The sequence below is a fragment of the Lissotriton vulgaris genome, chromosome 2_1 (assembly GCF_964263255.1).
Source record: "Lissotriton vulgaris chromosome 2_1, aLisVul1.2, whole genome shotgun sequence".
Lineage (NCBI taxonomy): Eukaryota > Metazoa > Chordata > Amphibia > Caudata > Salamandridae > Lissotriton > Lissotriton vulgaris.
Window position 1 is genome coordinate 674159508 of NC_141687.1, and position 26984 is coordinate 674186491.

At 46.0% G+C, this 26984-nt stretch overlaps 1 protein-coding gene across 3 annotated transcripts in view; it reads left to right on the forward strand.

Moving 5' to 3' along the window:
• HIPK3 (homeodomain interacting protein kinase 3) overlaps window positions 1–26984 on the forward strand; it is a 565819-nt gene that overhangs the window by 33591 nt on the left and 505244 nt on the right. For all 3 annotated transcript variants that reach the window (XM_086955870.1, XM_086955868.1, XM_086955869.1), the window contains exon 2: window positions 2448–3546. In XM_086955870.1, coding sequence (XP_086811996.1) covers window positions 2450–3546 — 1097 coding nt within the window. In that variant the 5' untranslated portion in view covers window positions 2448–2449. The remainder of the gene's footprint in view (window positions 1–2447; window positions 3547–26984) is intronic.

Sequence of the window (26984 nt, forward strand, 5' to 3'; positions counted from 1 at the left end):
CATTATCCTTGCCTGCGTGAGGGGCCAGGCCACCGTGGCTACACCACTGGCTACCATGTCTGTTTAAATGCTGTAAACCATGAAGAAAAGACATTGGCAAGCCAATAACTCTCTAAGAAGGACCTTTTGGCTTTGCTAGTACTTGTTACTACTGACAACATATATGCAATAGTTGCCTGTGGTAGTAGCCGTCGTGCTGGGAAAGCCTGATATGTCTGGAATTCATCAGATCTAGTGGTCGAGCTGCCCCCTTATGCTTTTGAACCCAACATGTCGTTGGTCTCTCTGCTAAGAACAGATATGAGATGTGAAACCATCGCTGCCTCACTGTAAGATAGTGTGCTGAGAGCCTGTATGAGTTAAATCGAACCATGTAAGGTGCCCATATTTGTTCGTTTTCTACCAACCGCAGCCGTTTTAGGGAACTGAGTGCTGGCCAAGCTGCTTGCACGTTTCTGCTACTTGCTTCCGTTTAGTTATTCAGTTTTCAGCCGAAAACCGGACATTTTATGGTTGTTTATTTTAAGCATGCCCACTGCAATACCAGTTCAGTCTGGTAAGTTTTACTGTGGTTTGGCAGTGAGAAGGGGTGGTTTCTATAAATATGACATTAAGAATGGAATTTCATGTATGTATGGATTCCCAGAACCCTTACCGCTTTTTTTCCCCCCACCCTTCTTCGTTTGTAAAAAGCAGTATTTCTTTGATTGTTTTTTTCAATTATCCTAGTAACAGAGGTGACTGTTTATCTACGTACGTTTTAAAATGAAATTATGCATCATATGCTTTTATTGCATGCTTGTATTTTACTAAATTATGCACTATTGATCATCCAGTCCGAAGTGCTTACTGCTTCAAATGTTCAGTTGTGTTACAACATGACTTATTAGATATGCATGTATTTTTGGTGTAACGTTGCTTTTGTTTGACTGTTTTTTTCCTCTTGTACTAGGATAATCCAAATTTGAGTTAAATTAATCGCACCAATAGTAGTTTTCTGTACAATGAGAAACGGGTCACTGTGGAAAAAAGTACTACGTTCATTTGAATTGTACACCCAGTCAAGCTATCTTGCTAGCCATTGCAAAACAGATACTTTGTTTGAAGTTAAACCAAAGACATACTGATGGATATCATTTTTTCCAGATTTTCTTTGCTTTTCTAGAGACAAATGTGTGTTTTCCAGATAGTGTGCTTTTTTTCGCACTGTAGCGATTACAAATCTTGCTACGTTATTTTTTCTTCTGAATAACTGATGTGCTATTGCAGGAATGGGAAAAAAAGCGCACAGACACTCCGCTGCAAAAATGGACAAACTAGAATCCAAGTGGAATATTAAGGGACAAAAATATCATGGGGAAGCAATAGATAAAATCTCGAAGCTGATGTTTTGAATTTATTTATAGTATACTGTTTGGGTAGTCTAGGTTCTCTAGCCCTGTGAGGCTTTAGTGCATAGTGTGAGCACCCCTGAGAACCAAAGGTTCTGATTGTTAACACCTAACTGACAATATTTGTATAACCCTTTGGGAACGCCTTTAAACAGAATTAGGGTGTCTGGTATGGGCCATTAATGCTCTAATGTGGAAACTTGGAACCATTTAACATTGCTGTGTGAACATCAGACCATTAGATATGTTGTATAGGCCGTGCCCACGTATCTGTGTGTTCCCTCCCCTCAACTCTCTTCTTGAGCCTACACAAGTTTTCAGTTTCATCATGTCCATGGTATCACCATTTCATTGGTTTCTAAGGAAACCACAACCGTTGCTCTTTGGTCTGTGATATTAACTACCTTAAACTTACACTACCTTATCACTTTTCTACTACTATCCAGGCATTTGCATGCTCCTCCTCCATTGATCAGCTTTTATTTACCTGGATATTATCACCACAATGCTCAACAGACGTCTACCTAGTAATTCATTTCCATGAAGGGTTTCCTTATTGGTGCTCTGCTCTGACATGGGTTGGTAGGCCAGGAAGGTCCTAAGGATGTTATGGATTCATCTCGCTATTGTTGCTGGTTAATGGGGTAGCCACAGCACAGCCAATGTAAATTTTAGTTGGAGTGGTAATTCTGATGGAGCAAGGCCCAGTGACTTAGATCATTATTTCATTATTTTTAGGTGTCTAATGTGAGGGACCTCAGTAACCAGAACCACAAGCAAGGAATAATATTCTTCTTGTTGGTTCTACGCCAAACAAATGCTGACACAGGCATAAATATCCATCGGGGCAAAAATGTTGGGCAACATTCCTGAGCAGCACAAGGTTTTTAATAGTGTGTTCCCATGGAGGGAGGTTGTAATTTGTAACCTGAAGCACACTTGTTGTTCCTGCAAGATTGACATCTTTAGCTGGTTATATAGATATTGTGATTGTCGTAGGGATTTAAAAAATATCAGTAAGAACTGAATTCTAACTTTGTTTCTTTTCTTTCTTAGGTATGGCCTCAGAAGTTTTGGTCTACCCACCATACGTTTTTCAAACCCAGTCAAGTGCCTTTTGTACTGTAAAGAAACTTAAAGTAGAGCCAAGTAGTTGTGTGTATCATGAACGGACCTATCCACGTAGCTATGTAAGTGGTAAAAACCCTGTTACGCACCCCACTAAAAAGAGCAGCAATTCACACTCAGCGAAGAAAGCATTTGACAGACCTCGGGGACAAAACTTTCTACTTCAGACAAGTGCAGCTGCTTTAAAAAACACTGCAAAGGCTAAAGAGGATACAGCAGCGCAGGCGCAGCAACCTCCCTCAGAGGCACCTCCAAGCAAGACTCAAGGAAGTGGGTTTGATGTGGTTGACGGTCAGCAGCGATGCGGCTTGAAGCGTAAAAGTGAGGAGCTTGATAATCAGACTGGCGCAATGCAGATAGTTGACGAACTCTCTATATTACCGGCAATGCTGCAAACCAACATGGGGAATCCAGTGACGGTTGTAACTTCCACAGTGGCCTCAAAACACAATGGCAGCAGCGGAGATGGTGATTATCAGCTTGTTCAGCATGAAGTGCTTTGTTCTGTGAAGAACACCTATGAGGTTCTTGACTTTCTTGGCCGTGGGACCTTTGGGCAAGTGGTGAAGTGCTGGAAACGGGGAACAAATGAGGTTGTAGCAATCAAAATTTTAAAGAATCATCCTTCTTATGCACGTCAGGGGCAAATTGAAGTGAGCATATTGGCAAGACTAAGTAATGAAAATGCTGATGAGTTTAACTTGGTGCGGGCCTATGAATGCTTTCAGCATCATAACCACACGTGTTTGGTTTTTGAAATGTTGGAACAAAACTTGTATGACTTTTTAAAGCAAAATAAATTTAGTCCACTGCCACTGAAAGTAATTCGGCCCATTCTTCAACAAGTGGCAACTGCACTGAAAAAACTGAAAAGCCTTGGTTTAATCCACGCTGACCTCAAACCTGAGAATATTATGTTGGTGGATCCCGTTCGGCAACCATATAGGGTTAAAGTGATTGACTTTGGATCTGCCAGCCATGTTTCGAAAACTGTATGTTCAACATATTTGCAGTCTCGATACTACAGGTAAGAGTTTCGCTGAGTATCATTTGTGCTGTTTTTGAACTCCTTTGTTTTTATTTGACTGAAATATGGAGAACAATTAATTCACATATGTGTAATAGAATGCTACTGTGGTACTATGGTAGATGGAAATATTTTATACATTACATCGAAAATATTGCTGATCGCCTTACTGATCCAATCTATAAAGGAATTTTGCCTGTCGTGATAGCTTTAAAACATTTATTAATCAAAACTAAGTACCACTAAGCCACTATACCCGTTTCTTCTTTACAACCAGTAAATGCTTTTGTGCGGTCTCTATGGCTGACATGCTGTATAAACTTTGTAGTTCTACTTTCAGTTTAAAAACGTTATATGAAGTGTCCTTTAAATACTCCACTATGGCATATACTTGATATGTTATTTTCTTGTTTCAGCTGTATGCTGAATTTTGTTACTTTCGAGTTAATCTGTAAAATATTGTATTTTAGATACAGCTTTATTAATACCCCGCATGGCATTTATACTCCCATCAGAGATGGCAGTGGTCTGAAGTACGGCCGGTGGAATTGCTGGCCTAGTGAGGGCTATGTAAGCAGTATACTGCTTACGCATAATTTTTAATGTGACCTCTTCACTTTTCATTGGTTGCACTGGTGGAAAGAGATCTCACTCCAACAATGCATTGAAGACCGATATTCGCTCTAACAACTGTTGTGAATTTACGCTTCAGTATCTGCCCTGGCTAACCTAACAAGTAATCCATTTCAATGTGGATTAGCTGTTCTGTTTCTTAATGCCATTAGAATTCTTTATTGTTGGGACCCTCAACGATACAGTTAAATTTAAGCTCGGTGGTAGAATATCGATGGCAACATGACTAAAAGAAAAATGTACCGTATGAAGGCCAGTAAAAGACATTTTGGCTAGATCCAGAAAAATGACGTGAAACTGTCGAACTGAAAGCTCTACATGCATAATTAGTATAGAAAAAAAACTTTGTACAGTAAATGTTTACAAATTGCGATTGGAACGAGTTGTGAGATGTACCATTTTCACACCCCATGATTCTCACACTTTAGATGCATATTGTTGTTCAGGGTCCATGATGGAGTGTGGCAACCCTAATTGTAATGTTTGCTAGTACTAGATATACATCTGTACTTCATTGCAGTGTATTGCTGTGTATGTTTTTCCCAAAAGGGCCAGGGGTAGATTTGGTACTCACGGTGCACCGTGTGTATGATTACCATCAAGTTATCGTTCCGGAGAGGGTAAGAATATGTTGTCATCGTGCCTGGAGTCGTCTTTTACCCAGTATAATAGATCCCTCCACCTCCTATGCCATTTTTAGGTCGAGCCTAGACAGCACAAGCTGTCTCAGGCCTAAAAATCTATTTGCCCACTACCTATGGCGGGTCAGATTTTATCAGGTCAAGCCATATTTAGGATCTACTCGCTCTTTCTGGCAAGTTGACAAATAACTGGTATTCTGTTCTGTCAGAAAGTAAAGAAGCAATAAAGATGTGTTTAAATATTTTTTTTAGTCACATTTGCTCAGTCTTCAGCGACATGTTATAAGTCAGTTTACAATTACTTTTTCTTCTGACTGCAGAGTTCAAGGATTTGTGTAGGAAGTGTGAAATGAAAGGCTGTAAGGTATCCGGTTTTTCCTAACACACATTTAAATAGCTAATAAGTCAACTGTACAAACATTTCAAAATCTATTTCATTAGATGTGAATGCTCGTTTTTTTGTACTTCAATGTGATGAAGCAAAAACTTTAATAGTATGAAAAACAAACCGGAACACTTTACTTGGTGATGTGCAACTGAAAAATGTTTTCTGAAACTCACTTTTCACAGATTGTTAATACAATATACAGTAAAGCTGCATGGTAATGGGAAGGATTGTGGCCATTTCTTGGGAATTTACTGTCTGTAAATGACAGTGCGCTACCACATCATACTTTAGTAATATATTTTTTTCAAGTGAGTTTTTTTTATGTGAATTGAGAAACACCCCTGCCCCTGGCCTGATGGCAATGCTATTAATAAACTGAGAGGCAAGTCAAGGATCATGTGTTCCCTATGTGTGCTAGATTCTTATTACACATGGAGCAAACGTTTAGTCTATTTAATCAAATGAGTTTTCTTTTGAGCAGCTGAAGTGCTAAACTCCTATTTGAAGGTGCACTCATATGTAAGAATTAAGAAAAAAGCGACCAGTTTGTGGGTCAAGTACATTAGTCAAGTAGATTATTCAAGTTACTTAACCTGCAGGTCTAGTAACATTTGTATGATTTTTCAGGGCCTGTCTCTGCAAGACATGATGTATCTCTTCTGTGGGCTTTTGGCACGCCTGTCGTTTTGACATTGGTTATTTTTTGTGGCATTCTGAAATGCTTGCTTTTTTTATTGGTCTATTACTGCAATTTTCCCTCATTTGTGTGGCTCGTTCCGCCCATGGGGATTTCACTAATGGTTCCTTTTGGTTGTCTTGCAGGAGAAGGCAGTGCTTGGTGGGTGGGGCCAAGTAGGAGCCGGGCTTTGCTCTTTGGCGCTCATGGTTCTTGCTTTGTGATTGCTTTTAATGTACAATACACAAAGTGGAAAGCAATATTTAGCGCATTCATTTGTTGAGTTATTTTTCAAGTTACTGCAAGGTTGGTTGTGGTTATGGAACCATATACAAAGACGTATTCAAAGATGGCCAACCCTTTTACTAACTCCAGGTCAAGTCTATTGCTGAAAGCGTAACATACTAAAAACGTTTGGGCTTCTAGGAATACCGCACACTAGTACCCTAACTAGAAATTATGCTATTGCTTGGCAGACCTGCGCTGAAACGGAAAAAGTGCTACAGTAATCGAGTGCCACACCCCACGAGGTGCGAGCATCTCAATGGTAGGGATTAAACACTCGTAGCGGAAGTGCATGCATCATATTTTTGCAATACTACTTGAACGATAGTGGGGAAAGAGTCTATACCCTGAAGGTGAGTTAAGCATGACTCTGGAAGCCATGGTCTTTGTTAAGAGCTTCAATTATCGGCATAAGTGAGACATTTTATTGGTGTAAATCAGTTGATTCTGGTCTTTTACTGCACTGCAGTGATGGGAGCTTTTTAGTAGCTTCAGTAGAGTGTAGCCTATGTGCACCTGCCTGTGTGTTGGGGGTTATGGAACTATATAGATATGAAACACACCATTGAAATAGTTTCAAAGTGACCACTGCAATGCAGGAATATGCGTTACTGAGGTACGACTTTGGTTTTTCAGATGATTTCCCCAGGTAATCTCCACCTCGTATTTAACATTTTTCCCTGGTGATCCAATCTTAATAGCCACCCATGCGCAGGAGCCCTGTTGACAAAATTATTGGTGGGGCACGGTCACATGATCAAATGCTGAAACATTATCAAATGCTGAATATAAATTGAGAAAAGTTGGAGATGCAACAGGAATGCGACAGACGCTTCAGTTTGTGAAACCTAAGCATTTATCAATTTTAAGATTTAACCATGCTGTTTGTTTCATTGCTAAGTGCCCACTCTTACACAGTCCTCTGTGCCAGTTGTCATCAGTGGAAGCTGATAAAATCAGAAGGAGAACAAGGCGAATGTAGCTTTTACATGCCCTACTCTTGCGAGGATGATTATCATTTGAGTTGTATTTGAAACAGTTGCCTGTGCTTATTTTAGTTGCACGTGACGAAGTGTGTGAACAGTGCGATATGTGACCCCCACGCCAGTCATCGGAGAGGAAATGTGACACTTTGTGGTGTTCTGGCTTAACTAGTTTGTCTTATCATGCCTACGTAACTTAAATGTTCTTGTTTGGCTATGAAGTGGATAATCAGCCCTGCCAGTACATGATGTGCATTGCCTATTTCAGCAGATCAAAAACATAAGTAAAAAACATTGTAATTTATAATGCCAATAGCGCTAACTTTCAAAAATGCAAGATCGATTGCATCCCCAGTACCAACTCCACAGCCTTTCGTACCTTGTCCATCTGTCAGATTGTCTGAATGCTTCTGTTGAACTATATATCTGCTCTGTGTAAATGCAGGTCTAGTGGTTTGTGTGCATTGTTGTCCTTAGATGACATACTTTGTAACCATAGGCACATTCATGTGTTTGATATCACTGTGTGCATGGGGGGCGTTTGTCACTGTGCATGCACTGTACAAATCCAAAGCTATTGGCCTTGCCAGTGTTTGTTAGTGTAGATGTCTGTAATTGCAGGGTATAATGCTTTATTGGGATCCTGAAGTACTTTTTAGGTCTCGCCTGTCGATGCGCATGCGCATCGAGCAAGCGAGACTATAGGGGCTCATCCACTCTTTATCTAACTGCAAGGAATCGTGGCGATTCCTTGCAGTGCCCGTGACTTTTAAGGTCAATGCGCATGCGCATTAAGCTTATGCGCATGCGCATTGACCTTAAAAGTCACGGGCGCGTGCACTTCCGTGTTTGTTTACCCTTGCCTACTCTCTCTCTCCCCTCTCCGCCCCCGTTCCGCCCCCTCCCCTTCCCGCCGTGTCGCATTTCTCCTCCCCCCTCCTCTCCTCCCCTGCCTGCCTGCCGCATTTCTCCTCCCCCTCCCCTCTCTCCCCTCCGTCTCGTTTCACACACACCCTCTCTCCCGCTCCGCCCCCTCCCCGCCAACACCGCCTCGCGAGCTCGTCATTCCAAACCCGCCCTCCCCCGCCTGACCCCAGCGCATTTCTCCTCCCCCTCATTGCTCCTACTACAAGCCTTTTCTAATGGATCATCAGAATCACGTTTGCGACTACTTTCTTCTTCCTGTTTCTTGGGGAGTCTGACTTCATGTTGGTGGCAGAAGTGGTGACAATCTTCATCTCGATTCAGGTACGTTCGCTTGGGAGAAATATGGCATTAAATGGCCCAGATGGACTGTCACACTTTATGGAATGGATAGTCGAAATAGAACTTGCCTCCCAGCAGTCGAATCACAGAATTTTCTCATAAAATTTTGTGAATATTGTTCAAAATCACAAGACATTATGCAATTGGCTAGAAATTTGGTTTGCGATTATATCTCTTATTAATTTTTAGGACAAAGTCATGCTTTGCATTTGTGTGAACGTAAAACAAACAAGCTGCGTGGGCTAAAGTTGCACGTTTGTTTATGACGAAGCCCTGCTCGGGTGTGGGGGACGGGCCTCATACATGCCATGCCTGCACGGTCGGGAACGAAGCCCGTATCCCCCCCCCCCCCCCCCCCACCCCACCCCAGAGCACAGCCACCTGGCACCCCGCGGGCTCCGATCCTGGCATAACTTGCGATGCTTCATGCTCTGCACACCGCCTGCCGAGAAATCCCCAAGACACGCCCCTCTGCCACACCAGTTTTGAACCCGGCCTACAAAGTATCCACACCCTCTCCCCCGCTCCGCCCCCTCCCCGCCAACACCGCCTCGCGAGCTCGTCATTCCAAACCCGCCCCCGCCTGACCCCAGCGCATTTCTCCTCCCCCTCATTGCTCCTACTACAAGCCTTTTCTAATGGATCATCAGAATCACGTTTGCGACTACTTTCTTCTTCCTGTTTCTTGGGGAGTCTGACTTCATGTTGGTGGCAGAAGTGGTGACAATCTTCATCTCGATTCAGGTACGTTCGCTTGGGAGAAATATGGCATTAAATGGCCCAGATGGACTGTCACACTTTATGGAATGGATAGTCGAAATAGAACTTGCCTCCCAGCAGTCGAATCACAGGATTTTCTCATAAAATTTTGTGAATATTGTTCAAAATCACAAGACATTATGCAATTGGCTAGAAATTTGGTTTGCGATTATATCTCTTATTAATTTTTAGGACAAAGTCATGCTTTGCATTTGTGTGAACGTAAAACAAACAAGCTGCGTGGGCAAAAGTTGCACGTTTGTTTATGACGAAGCCCTGCTCGGGTGTGGGGGACGGGCCTCATACATGCCATGCCTGCACGGTCGGGAACGAAGCCCGTATTCCCCCCCCCCCCCCCCCCACCCCAGAGCACAGCCACCTGGCACCCCGCGGGCTCCGATCCTGGCATAACTTGCGATGCTTCATGCTATGCACACCGCCTGCCGAGAAATCCCCAAGACACGCCCCTCTGCCACACCAGTTTTGAACCCGGCCTACAAAGTATCGCTGGCGGGAGACTGGTCTCCTGCCCCCGCAACTAGATTAACCCAAAGGACACCAATAACCCCCCCCCCCCCCCCCCCCCCCAAACTCAACTGCCCTTGACAAAAGGCAGGCGCCGTCAAAATCTCCCGTGGTCCGAAATTTGCCAGCCGATCGGGCGCAAGTCAACCTACAGCTCTAACGTTCCTCTCCAGCCAGCATGATGAAGAAATGGTGGAGCGCATGACTGGTGGCATTTGGGCTGACTGGCATGCGGAGAGCATAAGGACAACAGGGTGGTGCAAGCGCATGTGAGTGACTTAGAATCAAGGGCAGCCGCAGCCTCCAGGCAACTTTCCGGCGTCTCCTGTAAAGTCCTTTACACCCTCCCACTCTCCTCGTGTTCAATGACTTTGGGCGGGAACGCAGACTGGGGCTCGCTTTCTTTCAAGTTGGGATACAGACCGTCTGCTCAGCCTTTCTCGCACCGGAGGGGAGCAGCAGGGGCTGTCTTTCCAGGTATTACTTGCACCGTCAACACCGCAGCAATTAGCACACTAGGGCCCGCTTTGCCGGTCCAAACCCATCCTTCCCCCACCCAGGGGGAGGGGGCGCCAAACACCCACTGCAAGCCCCCACCGTCCCACGGCACACTCCCAACTCCACTAACCACTGGGCCAGCACCCCCCCCCCCTCCATTTCCTTCCGACCCACTGCAGCCCTATGAGAAATGCCAGTCCTCTATCCGTACCGCCCAACCGCCATCCCCCCGCACTCGACCCCCACAACCAACTTGTGCCCACTCTGGTAATCATGACGCCCCCTGCTGCGTGCATTTACAATGTGATGCGTTCCTTCCGCTGGAGGGCAGATTCGACCACACACTGTTCACAATCACAAGCAGGCTCTGTTCTGCAAGGTGCCGGGGGACCTTCCTGCAGCCCACGCGTTTCTAAAATGTCAGTTCCGTAGGTGTTTCCGACAGCCCTCCCCGCGGCTCACAGCACGTAACTTTCCTTAAGGAATGTTGGTTATCTCGTGTTTTGTTTTCTTTTTATAGGGATATGTTTTTATGCATTTATGACAAGGTCTCGTGGCGGTGTCACCTCGCATCCCAAAATACCTACCCCCTCACCCTCAACCCCTCACCCTCACTCACCCTCACTCACCCTCAACCCCTCACTCACCCTCAACCCCTCACCCACCCTCAATCCCTCACCCTTAATCCCTCACCCTTAATCCCTCACCCTCAATCCCTCACCCTCAATCCCTCACCCTCAATCCCTCACCCTCAATCCCTCACCCTCAATCCCTCACCCTCAATCCCTCACCCTCAATCCCTCACCCTCAATCCCTCACCCTCAATCCCTCACCCTCAATCCCTCACCCTCAATCCCTCACCCTCAATCCCTCACCCTCAATCCCTCACCCTCAATCCCTCACCCTCAATCCCTCACCCTCAATCCCTCACCCTCAATCCCTCACCCTCACTCACCCACACTCACCCACACCCACCCACACTCACCCACACTCACCCACACCCACCCACACTCACCTTCACCCTCACTCACCTTCACCCTTACTCACCTTCAACCCCTCACCCTCACTCACCCCCACTCACCCTCAACCCCTCAACCCCTCACCCTCCCTCACCCTCATTCACCCTCAACCCCTCACCCTCACTCACCCTCAACCCCTCATCCTCACTCACCCTCAACCCCTCATCCTCACTCACCCTCAACCCCTCACCCTCACTCACCCCCACTCACCCTCAACCCCTCACCCTCACTCACCCCCACTCACCCTCAACCCCTCACTCACCCTCAACCCCTCACCCACCCTCAACCCCTCACCCTCAATCCCTCACCCTCACTCACACTCACCCACACTCACCCTCACTCACCCACCCTCACTCACCCTCACCCTCACTCACCCTCACCCTCACTCACCTTCACCCTCACTCACCCTCAACCCCTCACCCTCACTCATCCCCACTCACCCTCAACCCCTCACCCTCAACCCCTCACCCTCCCTCACCCTCATTCACCCTCAACCCCTCACCCTCACTCACCCTCAACCCCTCACCCTCACTCACCCTCAACCCCTCACCCTCAACCCCTCACCCTCACCCACACTCACCCACACTCACACACCCTCACTCACACTCACCCTCACTCACCCTCAGCCTCACCCTCACTCACCCTCAACCCCTCACCCTCACTCACCCTCACTCACCCTCAACCTCATGCTAAAGATTTACAAAAAAACCCATAAACAATTCTAAAAGCACTAACTCTAATGCTGCGAGACCTATTGCATTTCTAATGCTTGTTTATTATGCATGAGTTTGAAGGTGTGTGAATGGGATGTGTAGAGACGGACTGCCTGAGGTGCATATGTGGGTTCATTCATAATGTGGGCTGTCATTTTATTGAGAGTTCTTGCTCACCATGAGACCGATGGTGTAACAGACAAATGAACAACTTTGCTTAGGAGGAGCTTGGTGGGACCTCAACGAAACAAAATGAAGGAGGGCTTAGTTATGGTATGCTTGCAAAGGTTTCATGGTTCCTTTTTGAAGAGCTGTAAAAGGGCTGTGACAGTGGGATGGACTAAATGAGGCATTTCTTTTCTGTGACTTGTTGCTTACCTGCTTTGGTTTGTTTCAAAGAGCGATCAGTTAAATGTAATCTTTTATTACTATGTGTTCTGTTTATATGATGCAGAGAACATTTGCGAGGAGATGGAGGAAGATAAACTGTTGAGGTGAACAGTGTTAGTGTGCAAGTGGATGGATTGTTATAAATAATCGTTTCTAGCCTGTCTCATATATATATTTTATGCTTAGTTATTTTTTTTGTAACTATCCTCGTTAAAGCCTTTATAAATATGTTATCTGCAGAATGTTTTTTTTTTAGGTCTCGCCTAGGCAGCGCTGGTGCTGTCTTTTCGAGACATGCTGTATTGAGGTCTGGACTTGAAGGTTCACCCAATTTCTGGCTCATCTTTTCAATTTGTTCCAGTTACTGCCCTTTCTAAGTAGTTGCTTCTGATACGTTAATGGGATTGCTAGTCCCTCATTACCTCCTTGTCTTCTGTTGTATCCTCCCATTAGGACTACTCCTGTTACATGTGTTGTAACTTGAGAAGTGAGACTAGAGGATCTCTAGAATCATCCCTTTGCAGGCACACATGTTATTGTCTTCCTATAAAAAAGAATTCCACTCCGTTGATTCTGCTGTTTGCTTGTTTTTTATTTCATTAGAATTTTAACTTGTGATTTCAAACATGGTTTCTTGTCCTCTAAAATTTTCCAAACACTTTATACTTCAGGCATAGAGGACAAGAAACCATGTTTGAAATCACAAGTTAAAATTCTAATGAAATAAAAAACAAGCAAACAGCAGAATCAACGGAGTGGAAGTCTTTTTTTAGGGATGATTCTAGAGATCCTCTAGTCTCACTTCTCAACTTATGTTCACGATGCCGTTGGACCCTCGACGTCACCTTTCGGTGCACCATAAAATTTCAACAAAGACTCAGTACAACCGTACTTCAACAAACTAGCTGTGCATCTATCCGAATCTCAATCGTATTGTCAAACATGTGTTGTAACTCCAGACCTTACATAGAGAGCTTCAAGAGTACTCATTTTCATTTGTTGGCCTGCCTCTGCTATTAAGTTTTGTTAACTTGGCTTGAGCAGCTGTTTTCACCTAATGTCGCAGCTCAGTCCCTCCCACAACACTGCCCAAAGATCGATGTTTTTTTTTGGCTGACTTTAAATTATTCTTAAGCTTTATCTCCCTGTGCTCTGTCCCCACCAGCTCATTCCTCCCCCAACAGTGCGTGCGTGCTCCCACCACCCCTGCAAGATTGCTGCTTTTTTTTCTCCTTTCAATTACATTTGTACCCAAGCTGCAAATCGCTGCTTTTTTTTCTTTTTCATTTGTGCATTTATATAGGGCGGGGACAATAAGTGATCTCCAAAAATGTACAAATATTTGCAAAATATTGAGCTGGCAGTGTCTCGAACGTGGATCCCCAGCTCCCGAGTCAGCAGCTTGCAGGGAGGTTGCAATAGCAAAGGGATCACTGTTGGCTGTGCCCTCTCCCACCCCCTTACATCTCAAAACTACTTTACCGTCCTCACCACCCCTACTAGATCAATGTTTTTTTTCAGGTACAATTGTACATTTTATTTGATCTAAAATTCCCCCTGGGTGTTCAACTTCATTTTGTGGACGTACTGTGGTACCGCAATCTTGCTCTGAAGGTATTGAAGTACAAAATCTTGATTTTGTATTGTTGTCCCTTTTAATACTATGGCGGAATTAGTTGTTTTTAATTTGTGTGTTGCATTCTAGCTCGCAGTACATATCTCCTAGAACGCAATGTACAGGAAATAGCAACAAACAATTCCGCCATAGTAAAAATACAAAAAGGGTGTTGCTTCGCCATCCCCCACCCCACCCCACCCCACCTGATGTTTTCCATATTGCTTCGCCTAACCCTGCCTGCCCACGGTGTGTTGGTAGCAGTTTGGCGACAATAGCGCTTAACTTTTGATAAAACGGGTTAGGCTGTTTCTGCATCCTGAATAACTATGTGCATTCTGTGAGGTGTGCGTAAAAATTTGTTACTTATTACTCTTTAACGCGGTAACCATAAGCAAGCGGAAAATGCCCGCCTGTCTGTTTCTCTGCTGTTTAGCAGTAGATAGCTGGAGCGGATAAGGTGCCATCTTTTCATTTTTGCTTAACAAGACACTAATGCATTTGCGGAACCATTCAGAAGAGGATTTTTGGAGGCAAGGCGGGGCCTGACTGGAGAAGCAAAAGTAGCCGTGAAAAAAAATGCAAACCAGCCCGCTCCCTTCGCCATTCCACCAATCATTCTTGCTCTTTACCCTCTCTGATCGCTCGCTGTGCAGTCGCTTACTTTCTTTCTGTTTTTGGAGCCCCAAAGCCTGCTGCAATTAAACTTGAGCAGCTGTGGTATGAAATTAATGACCAGCCTGCCACTGTGGGGATCGGCTGCACTCACTGGAGCCTATGGATCAGTAAAGTACCTGTTTCCCCTTGCTTGCCCCTCTATTGTGTCACATCTTCACAGCTGTTGACTTGACTGTCTCTTCCTGGCAGGAGTGACGCAGGGAGAAAAACAAACATCGCACCTTCCAACACACAATATCGCCAACTGTGAATGTGCCTTTTGTGTAATGTAACTGGAGCTCATGTGAAGCGCTCCCAATACCCTCAAGTCAAGATTGCACTGTATAAAAGTACCGAAATAACAAGCATTTGGAGTACAATAAGTCTCTCACTTGCAAGAGTTTGAGCTATTGGCATTGTAAATGACAATGCCTTTTTATATGTTGGTTTTTAAAACATTGTAAGCATTGTCGTTTACAATGCCAATAGCATAAACTCTCGCAAATGTGAGACTTTTATTGCATGGCAAATGCTTGTCTTTTAGGTGTTATTGAGAAACATCTTTGCTCAAGTTTCTCATAGTTTTAGGTTGAATTCTTCATGGTGTCCAATACTCCCAATCAGAAAGCTGTCAAGGCTCCGTTCAGTGAGACCTCAACCACCAATTGACTGCTGCAGTCAGATTTTTATGAGCTGATCAAGCCCCTCCCCAGGATACAAAAAAAAACTGCTTAGTCGCTTGGTCTCGAGAAGGGTACTTGTGTGGACTGTTTTTACATGTTTTCAGGATTAGTACCAGAAAATGAACGTACGTATTTGTCTTTAGGTCGAGCCTGGGCAACGCATGCACTGCGATGCATGCTGTATTCAGGTATGGACTTGAAGCTCCACCCACTCTCCGCCCATATTTTTCATTGGCTTGTTTATCCCTTAGAAACTGTAGCTTTTCATTGGTAATTGGGCTTAGTAGCCTCCTCCTTTGTACCGCCTTGTCTCATTTTGTAACCTCCTATGAGGACATCCCCTGGTACATGTGTTGTTACTCGGTAGGCTTCAATTTCAGCCTCCGAGCACTATTTCGTTTAATGGTTTTCACCTACCTGCTGTTGCAGGCGGGACATGCACTCTCGCAACGCTTTATTCTTAATCCTCTGTCCGTACTTCCAGGCCCAATGGCTCATTCTCCCTTATATTCAGTGAGGTACTTTTTCATAGAGCGTTTGTCATATCAACCCAAAACGCTTTTCCTTACAGTTTAAAACTTTGTTGCACCTTGTGCTGGGTTGTGGGGATGGTAAACTTGCTAATCACTGTTATTTCCTTAGAATGGTTAACATTATTTCTGTTAGGCACCCTGGTATGCAGTACCCTTAGACTTTACGTGTACCCTTATACTTTACGTGTACATTAGTGCCTATTCCAGAGAAAAGATGCGAAAAAGAGAGGAAAAATAGATTCTCTTAGCAAGTTGCACAGTAAGGTGAGTTAGGACTTAAGAAAAACGTGTCTATGTTGGGCAGTGGTTGTGTCGGAGTAAATAGAGTACCATGTGTGTATGTCTGTGGATTTCAGTGTGCTGGTCACATTTATCCCTGCCGCAGGGTCTTTCAGCTTGGTGGGTAAAGCAGCCCTGCAAAGTAAAACGCAGCATACATACTCTTTGCTAACTACTTTTTAGGTCGAGCAGACCTACTCTCAATGCGTGAGCATTGAGAGTGTCTGCTTCAGACCTAATGTGGCCCGTATTTAGGAAAGTGGACACGACTCAGACGCGCGCTTTTGCAGTCGCAGTTTTGACCGCGGGAGAGCGCGTCTGAGCCGCGCTTGCGCAGAGTAACTCTCAGCCCCTGCTCACACTCACACACAGCCATCCCCTACCCCTCTGCATGCATGCACGCACGCACACACACACACAGGCGCGCGCACACACACACACATACACACGCTGCCGCCCCCCACCCCCCTGCATACACACCGACACGCAAGCACGGAGCCCCACTCACCGGGACTTCTACTCCGCAGGACTCTTCCGGGGAGACAACGTGCCCAGTCAGGTCCCGCTCCGGGGCTGCTCACTCTGACGTCAACGGGCACAGGGACACCGGCACTCCGCTACTTGGCTTCCCGGGCGGACGCCGGTTGCACGCAGGGCTCTCCTCTCTCTGCACCGGAGCCATGCGCCAGCCACTGCAGCCTGCCTCCGGGAATCTCCGGTCGCGTGTCCGGCCCCGGCCCCGTTCCAACAAAGGTTACCTGGCTTCCTGTTGAAGCCGGGCTGCGGCGGTGAGTTTGCTTGTTTAATAAGTGCTGCTAATGGGCTTTTGAGCCAGGTCCAGGCATTCCATTACAACCACTGAACAATATATATATTTTTAAGCTGAGCATCAAGCGATCCCTGATTAATTGCTCCTCGGTGTACCAGTTTTTGCTTGCGTGCTCGGAGTGTCCCGAGACAATGTGCATGTAAAGTGAACCTGTCACCTTTATTTAGGCGTTTCTGCAAAAATTAGTGGAACTGACGCGAACTCAATTTCTCCGGTTTATGAAATAAAATATGCTGTTGAGTTGTTCTATATTTGCTTAGGGTCGTTTCTGAAGCTTTGGAATTTTGAAGTAAATCAGATTAGTTACATTGATTTTGTTTTTTGATATTATATTTATTGTATATTTATGCGAGGTTCTTAATGTAAGACTATAAAAAAAAAGAGAATCTGTTCCCGAGAAAATACGTGTACTGCAGGAGTAGTTTCCCTTTGTTCTAAAGGTAACAGGCAAACTTTCATTTATGGTGTGGAGAAGAGAAGATATTGACAAAAGGTGTGTTTCTACAAAAAAAGCTGTTGAGTATTTACAATGGTGTCTGAGGCAAGCGCAAGCTAAGTTTCAATGAGAGTACAGTGCAACTAGTTTTCACAGGCTGAACCCTTACATCATGAAAGAACACTAGAAGACTCCATATCACCGACACGCAATGCTCCTGGGCAATATTTTCATGTAACAACAAGTTGCATTGTGGGAGCTGTAGGCTGGGTTTCCTTCAATCGAACTAATTGACCCTGCATGCCTAAACTGCACCCTTTCTTCTCAGCTTACAGGACTAGCAAATAGCAGTCCCCTCGAGCCAGTACTGCTTGAGACCATAAAATAAAATAAAAACAGCGCCCACGACAAATTCACCGACACACACAGACAAGTAAAATGCATGCACACACAACGACTTGTCACACAGGCAATTATAAATACATACAGTCATACAGATGCTAATATGCAACTCACACCATGCACAGTTAGCCCAATACGCACACACACAAGCACAAACCCACACGTTCATGCAGTTACATTCATTACTGTTACATATATGACCGCACAAGCACTCGCGCACATATGAGCTAATTCAGACATGCACAGATATAAAAAAATAAAGCAAAGACAGACAGATACATGTAACAATTGACATAACGTGCACAAAAGCACTCACGCACAGACAAACGGAGACACAAACAGAGAAAACACAAAATACAGACATATAATTCCATAGATAAACAGCAACGGTTGCTGTTTACCTATGCTGCAACACACACATGCAACCGCAAGCAGACACGCAGCACACCTACACTACAGCACATCACAAAGTGTGTTATATTATGGCATGCTCTGAGCGTGTTTTTATAGTACATTTCCACCCCAGCATCAATCTGTGCAACCATTCAACAACAACTGGTTCAAATATGTTCTCTCAATGTTTCAAACTTTATTACAAATGTCACAAAAAAAATGTTAATATTTCACTACTGTTCTTGGATTTTCGTCACAATAAAATACACTGAACATAATCTTCACAAAAGTTATTTACAAAAGTTTAAGCTATTGCCATTATAAATTAAAATCTTTTATTTAAGTATTTAAAAAAATTAAAAGCCATTGTAATTTGTAATATTAATACCGCTAAGTCACGTAAATACAACACATGTTGCATTACAAATGCTATAGGTGTCACATTTGCGAAAGTTATAACTATTGGCATTGTAAATGACAAAGCTATTAATTTAGCTATTTTCAAAATCAACACATGAAATAAAAAAAATTGTCATTTACAAGACCAATAGCTCAAACTTTCCTAATGCGAGACCTATTGCATTGCAAATGCTTGTTGTGATATGGTGGGTGTAAAAGATATATTGGAGCTCTGTTTTCATCCACTCCCTTCCCCAGCTGCTTTGTATGTACTCCTGTCTTTTTTACGAATTGCATTTTAAATTACTAGGGCTGTGGAAGCAGCGGTTTGATTAAACTGTCCTGCTCCTGTTTCGTGACATTATACCTTCTGTTTTCCTGATATAACACTTCCAAAGACAAGGAAACAATGGTGTTAAGATTACCACTTTTTCATTAGGTGTTTCTATGTTCTTGTTAGCAAACCATCACTGAACATATTTTATTGTTTGTTTGATTTTTAAAGCTGGTCTTAAATATTTTATCTAAGATTCGAGTAGATTTTGTTTTCAAAACAGTAGATTAACTGAGTAGTATGGATACTTGACAGTTACCATAGAGGTTTAGGAAAGAGGTGCTTGGTTAAGTCTTGTATGCTCTTGACATTTTCACCATCTTTCTCCAGATGGCACATGGTCCCTGGTTTGCTTGCTTTTTTTCTTTAGTTTACTTGGTTGGGTTTTTATTTACCGGCCAAGCAAAAACAGTAGGTGTGGTGTTCAAAATCTTATAGGTTAAATTTTTTGTATGTACTTATCACTTTTGAGGATGGGTTAAAGTACTGAAGTGGAACTGCTGTCCGTCTGTTATTTTAGCATATCCAAGAAATCCATTAGTAAAGCCTTTTCATCGTAGATTGTACTAGCCTACTAAGCTGAGAGTGCTGTTAAATTTCATACATCTTCTTTGCCTTTGGTTCTCCGACATTAATGATAAATTAGGTGATTGACAAAACTGTCATTTCCATCTTTTCTTCATTCTATCTTTCCCCTTCACTGGATCATGTCTTTCAAACGTTAAGATGCCTTTTGGGCAAAGATTGTAGTTTGGAAGCTTCCTCTCAGCTGTACAATCTCTCCTTTCTGTGGCAAATATATTCTTTGCATTGAGTGCCACAAGATCAAAGAGGCGCTAAAGGCGGTAAAAATTGGCATTAATGGGTAGATTTGTTAATCTATAGAGAAAACATTCACATTAAATTCCAATCTACCATTAGCTCCATAAGGAAACATTTACTAAGTTTTTCGAATCTTTTAAGTAATGCAAATGTTATTCCACTCAGTAGTTGAAGGTGCATTTGTTTAAACGCCACACAAGATGTATAGTTTTCTTCTTCATTGAACAATGGCACGTACAGCGTGTTTAGCCAAATTTTCAACTGCTTTGGTGAGATCAGTTTTTAGGTCGAGCCCAGCGGCAGCGCGCATGCCTTGTTCGCTCTGTGAGACTGCTGCAGTAGAGTACGGGAGAGAAGCCGCACCTACTCCCCCCCCCCCCCCCATATTTTTCATTGGCTTGTGTCATTGTGCTTTGAAAATGCTGCTTCATTCGTTAATAGGCTTGTTTGTCCCTCCTTAGTACGGCCATGTCTTTATTTGTACCTTCCCATGGAGACTGGCCCTTTTACTTCACTTGTTACACCAAACCGCTTATTTAGTCTCAGAGGGAAGTTTACTTTATTGAGTTTCTCTTACTGCAGGCCAGGCATGCGCTGCTTCCGCTGAAATTGCTTGTGTTTTTTAAGCAGCACGGCCGACCCCCGTAACACGGGTGCCTGCTTTCAACCACTTTAACCCAGAATTATCTTGTCTGTTTCAATCCCCCAGGTAAAATGTTTTAGGCATGGTTAGCAAATTAAGTCATGTGAATTCCAGGTAGCGCATAATTGTGTGCTAATGGGCTGAAGTTGACCAACGCACATCTGTGTTACATGTCAAAACAATCTGGCAATATTTGCCTCTGGTTTCTTTTGCAATGAAGTGTCGAGATGGCACTTACTATTTCTAATTTACTTTCTATTGGACCATTACATTGCAGCCATCTGCCAAAAGTCCGGTTCTGATTCTTTTCCTAACTTTTTATTGATGTAATCTCCCTGTTCTGGCCACCTCATTCTCTCTCTCAGCGCGTGGACACGCTGGTGCGCGTAAGCCAGGCGCTTTATAAAATGCCAAAATACCACTGAATCTTTTCTGCCGTTATTGAGCCTTGACTGTAGCTTTTGCTCCCAGGCCCATCTTGTCTTTGTAATGTTGGGTGGCAGCTGTCTTCAGATAGATCAATAATCGATAAGGAGGTTCAACATGTGTGTGGAGTTTCCCTTCTGGTCATGCATGTGTTGTTTTCATTTACAGTAATGGTGTAATTATTTATGAGCTAAGATTTGTAATTTGCTTGTTTGTATATTGACAAAAAACATTGTAATGATGACGTTCATTCTAGGATCTGAGCCAAATCAACCAAGTCTGAGTGCTAAGCCATCCAAACCAGTAATAGCACATCTGCTTCTGAACTAGAAAATATACTTCACTTGTTGAGCAGCTTGCTCGTGTTGCAACATACAGAGTGGGTGTTGAGCCTTGTTATAAAACGCATACTCTTACAAAATAAAGCTTTAGTTGGCATGCTTGTTTTTCATTCAAGGGTAAAACACTTCCGTTTTATTATGCCATTGATACTTTTATATGATCCTGTTATTCCTTTTACCTTCTGACGCTATGGTCTTTCTGGATTGTTTATTCCTACCCGGCTATTGCACCTATTCCCCACTAATTATTTTTGGGGGGGTGAATTGACGGTTGTTCACCACAGGTATTGGAGCAAACTGAGGAGTAACCTAGTGTACGCTCTGTATTTGCTGTGCCTTTCCCCGTGCACAAAACTGCAAACTGAATTGCTTTTAGGCATATTGTCATTTTGAAGACCACACAAGTGAATGACCTACAAAGCTGGCAAGGCAAACTTTTCATAGGAAGAGCATTTTTCGTTGCAGAGTTGCCATTCAAGTGAGGCACAGATCCGAAGTTGTGGGTGAAGGCTGAGAATCGAGCTTGAATACTTTGTTTCAAGAAGTTGGACAGGGATTTTTGATGGGTTAATGAAAGGGTGGAAATGTTGTGTGTTTCTGCTTTTTAAGCATCGCACACTAAAGGTACTAACCCATTTTAGCTCGCAATGCAAAAATTATATTCAGCTGTTTGACACACCAATTACTTTTTACAAGCTGATGCAATCAATCAATCAATCAATGACACTTCGCGCTACATACCCGTAGGGTCTCAAGGCGCTGAGGGGGGGGGGGAGGGGGGTGCCGCTACTGCTCGAACAGCCAGGTCTTCAACTTCCTCCTGAAGGAGAGGTGGTCTTGGGTCAGGCGCAGGTCGGTCGGGAGGGAGTTCCAGGTCTTGGCAGCCAGGTAGGAGAAGGACCTTCCTCCTGTAGTCGCTCTTCGGATGCGGGGGACGGCGGCGAGGGCGTGGTTGGCTGATCGGAGGTGGCGTTTGGGAGCGTAGAAGTTGACTCGGCTGTTGAGGTAGCTCGGGCCTTGGTCGTGTAGGGCTTTGTGTGCGTGGGTGAGGAGGCGGAAGGTGATTCTTTTGCTGACGGGGAGCCAGTGAAGGTCTCTGAGATGTCCGGAGATGTGACTGGTTCGTGGGATGTCGAGGATGAGTCTGGCTGAGGCGTTCTGGATCCGCTGGAGTCTCTTCTGGAGCTTGGCGGTGGTACCGGCGTAGAGGGCGTTGCCGTAGTCCAGTCGGCTGGTGACGAGGGCCTGGGTGACGGTCCTCCTGGTCTCGGTGGGGATCCACCAGAAGATCTTCCGTAGCATGCGTAGGATGTTGAAGCACGCCGAGGAGACGTTGTTGACTTGCCTGGTCATGGAGAGGGAGGAGTCCAGGATGAAGCCCAGGTTGCGTGCATGGTCTGTTGGTTTGGGTGCGGTGCCCAGGGCGGGAGGCCACCAGGAGTCGTCCCAGGCGGAGGGTGAGGGGCCCAGGATGAGGACCTCCGTCTTGTCCGAGTTCAGTTTTAGGCGGCTGGTCGGCTACCTCCTTCATCCCTTCGTGCAGGTTGGCTCTGGCGGCGGCGGGGTCGTTGGTCAGGGAGAGGATCAGCTGGGTGTCGTCGGCGTAGGAGATTATGCTGAGGTTGTTTGCGTACGATGGCCGCGAGGGGGCTCATGTAGACGTTGAAGAGGGTGGGGCTCAGAGATGATCCTTGAGGGACGCCGCAGATGACTTCGGAGGCCTCTGACTTGTACGGTGGTAGGCGGACTCTCTGTGTTCTTCCGTCGAGGAAGGAGATGATCCATTCCAGCGCCTTGTCCTGGATTCCGATGTTGCTGAGGCGCCGTACTAGGGTGCGGTGGCAGACCGTGTCGAATGCCGCGGAGAGGTCTAGGAGGATGAGGGCCGCTGTTTCTCCGTTGTCCATCAGGGCTCGGATGTCATCGGTGGCGGCGATGAGGGCGGTCTCGGTGCTGTGATTGGCTCGGAAGCCGGACTGTGAGGGGTCGAGGGATCCGTTCGTCTCGAGGAAGGCGGCCATCTGCTTGTTGACGGTCTTCTCGATGACTTTGGCTGGAAACGGGAGGAGCGAGATGGGGCGGTAGTTCTTGAGTTCGGTGGGGTCCGCTGTTGGTTTCTTGAGTAGAGCGCTGAGTTCGGCGTGTTTCCAGCTCTCAGGGAAGATGGTGGTGTCGAAGGATGTGTTGATGATGTCTCGCAGGTGGGGTGCGATGACAGCGTCGGCCTTGTTGAAGACGTGGTGAGGGCAGGGGTCGGTCGGTGATCCGGAGTGGATGGAGTTCATCGTGCGGATGGTGTCTTCGGTGCTGATCGGGGTCCAGGCGTGGAGGGTGGTAGTGGGGGGTGGTTGTTCGGTCATGGTGTGCGTTGGTTGGTTGTTGAAGCTGTTGTGCATGTCCGCGATCTTGTTGTGGAAGTATGAGGCGAGGGAGTTGCAGAGGTCTTGCGATGGGGTGATGTCGTTGTTTCCTGCGCTGGGGTTGGAGAGCTCTTTCACGATGTTGAAGAGTTCCTTGCTGTTGTGTGCGTTGTTGTCCAACCTGTCCTTGAATGCTGTTTTCTTGGCGGCGCGGATCAGCTGGTGGTGTTTCCGGGTGGCAAGCTTGAAGGAGGTCCTGTTGTCCGGTGTCGGATCCCTTCTCCAGACTTTCTCGAGGGCTCGGCAGTTCTTCTTGGAGCTCTTGAGTTCGTCGGTGAACCAAGGGGCCTTCTTGCTGCCGGGTCTGCTGGGCGGGGTCCTCAGTGGGGCGAGTTCGTCCGCGCAGTTGCTGATCCACTTCGTGAGGTTGTCGGCGGCCTGGCTGGGGTCCGCTGAGCTGGCAGGAGGGTGCTGGCGAGCTGGTCTGTTGTGATCTTGTTCCAGCTTCTGCGGGCGGCCTGTTGGTGGTGGTGGGTCGTCGTTCTCTTGAAGGTGAAGTGGACGCAGCTGTGGTCCGTCCATTGAAGCTCTGTGGCGTGGCTGAAGTCGATGTCTGTGCTGGAGGAGAAGACTGCGTCGAGTGTGTGTCCGGCGAGGTGGGTGGGGGTGGACACCAGTTGCTTGAGTCCCAGGTTGGCGAGGTTGTCGAGCAGGGTGCTGGTGTTGCGGTCGTTGTTGTTCTCCAGATGGAAGTTGAGGTCTCCCAGGAGGATGTAGTCAGCGGAGGGGAGGGCATGCGGGCTGACGAAGTCGGCGATGTCCTCGCTGAATTGTGTGCGTGGTCCAGGGGGTCGGTAGATCAGGGTGCCTCTGAGGGTGGTGTTCGGGTTGGTGTGGATCTGGAAATGCAGGTGTTCGGCGCTGGTCAGGGTGTTGTCGGTGCTGGTCGTGAGACGGATGGTGTTCCTGTGGATGATGGCGATGCCTCCTTCCATCTGGTTGGCGTTTCGGTCCCTCCGGACGATCTTGTAGCCCTCTGGGATAGCGATGGCGATGTCGGGAGCTGAAGAGGCGTTCATCCAGGTCTCCGTGAGGAAGGCAACGTCAGGGGCTGTGGTGTCGAGGAGGTTCCAGAGTTCGATGGCGTGTCTGTGGACGGAGCGGGTGTTGAGCAGGATGCACTTGAGGTGGGTACTGCTGGTGTTCGACTTGGCGGGTGCTGGTGCGAGGCTGGTCCGGATGCAGGAGAACTTGCAGGCGTGGCAGCTGAAAGGTCCGTGGGTACGTCGTGGAGTGGCTTGATGGCATTCTGGGAGTCGGCCGGTGTTGAGAGCGGTGAGGGTGGCGGCGGAGTACGTCAGGCGGGTCGGTCGGGCTCTTCGGGGGCCAGGGGTCCTGGCACTGGGCGCGGTCCAGCCGCGGACGGGCGTAGACGGGCTTACCTTTGGCGCGCCTTCGGCGCACAAACGGCGCGCCCGCTGCGCGTTCGCAAGGTCGCCATTTAAGGCGAAGTGCGCGGGTGGGCGGAGCAGCTGGGAGGCGGGAGCGGGGTGGGAAACAGAAGAGAAAAGGGGCGGGGCTAATGGCGGTGGCGGGAGCGGGGAGCGGAGGGCGGCGAGGTAGGCGGGCAAACAGGAAGGAGACAGGCACAATGTACAGAGGAGTTCAAAACACGACGAGAAAACGGCACATACAAAAAAACAGGCAACAATTCAAGTCAAAAACGGGGGAAAAAACAGTAAGCACACGATCTTGGGCACAGAAAGAAACAAGCACAAATTACTGACAAAAACGGGCGAAAACCAAAGGGGAGCGCTCAAGGCGGCAGCGAGGCCGGCGCTGAGGCAGAGGCAGGCACTGGGGGCACACGCAGCAGCTGGTGGCCGTGCGGCGCGGGGGTGTCCCACAAGTGGGTCACACTCACCTGCGTCGCACGGTCGCCATTTAAGGCCAAGTGCGAGGGTGGGCGGAGCAGCTGGGAGGCGGGAGCGGGGAGGGAAACAGAAGAGAAAAGGGGCGAGGCTAATGGCGGTGGCGGGAAGCGGGAGCGGGGAGCGGAGGGCGGCGAGGTAGGCGGGCAAACAGGAAGGAGACAGGCACAATGTACAGAGGAGTTCAAAACACGACGAGAAAACGGCACATACAAAAAAAACAGGCAACAATTCAAGTCAAAAACGGGGGAAAAAACAGTAAGCACACGATCTTGGGCACAGAAAGAAACAAGCACAAATTACTGACAAAAACGGGCGAAAACCAAAGGGGAGCGCTCAAGGCGGCAGCGAGGCCGGCGCTGAGGCAGAGGCAGGCACTGGGGGCACATGCAGCAGCTGGTGGCCGTGCGGCGCGGGGGTGTCCCACAAGTGGACTATGATCAATTTCATCAGAAAGCACAGAGAAACTGGTGTACTGCTGTAAAAAAAAAACCTGTTCATTCCCTCCAACAGTGCTGATAAAGTGACTCCTGTGTGAAAATGTGGGCATTAGCAGTCTAGGTTATAGATTCCCAAATACTTAACTGTTTGTTAGCTAAAAATGTAACTGATTTTATCCACGAATGGGAGCACTAGCAGTTGGTCACTAAGAAGGCAGGCTCTTCTACACCCTAAGTTGTTTTCCTGAGCATTGCTGGACAGTGTTGAGCGATGGAGACCTTTCAAACCTTGGAAATCTTTTCAAAAGAATTCCAGCACATTTTTCAGACATTGATTTGGGGAATATATCTTAGAAGCACTGTCTGCAGTTCATTTCATGATTAATGAACTTAAATTCTTTGCGTAGGACTTTAAAAAGCAGTTATCAAGGTTGAAAATTCCAAGTTTGTCGTCTTGTCTCCATATTAATTCTTCTTCTGATGGTTTTACTTTATTTTTAAAGCTTTCCTGAATCTATATACATCTATATCGGTCCTCAAGCTTTTATCAAAAATTGCACTGGTACAATAAAACTGCCATCATTAGGATTTTAAATTGCTTTCTTTCAGTGACTTGCATTTTATTATTTGTATGAGGTCTTTTAGCCTTAAGCTGAACTTCCTAACCTCTTTAGGGTGAAGTTGGCAATGCTTTTGTTCCTTACATAATGACATCTTTGGTGAGCTCTTTAATGGCCAAGTTCCTATGTTAACATAATTTGAGAAGTGGTTGCTTTCTCTTTTCCATTTGTTTTCAGTAGGCCCCTTTTGTCAAGCCTGTTGCCGTTTAATATCTAACAAAAAGTAGCTGCACTTCTGTTAGAAGGGCTTCATTGCATTGACAATTGTAAACCTACTCAGTAGTACAAATGGCATTTCTATGAGGTCACAAACTTCATTTTAAAATGTTCATCTGCTTAGTCCTAGCTCTCACATCGGCGAGACCTATTGGCTTTTTCAATGCTTGTTAACTTAAGCTGTCTTGCCAGACTGTTTTTCCAAAGGATATCATTCCTACAGAGAGGGGCTTTTAGTCACTGGGATTCGTCTATAGGTCTGTTAAATCGTCATTCCTATTTTGCCTCCTGTCCACTTAAAGC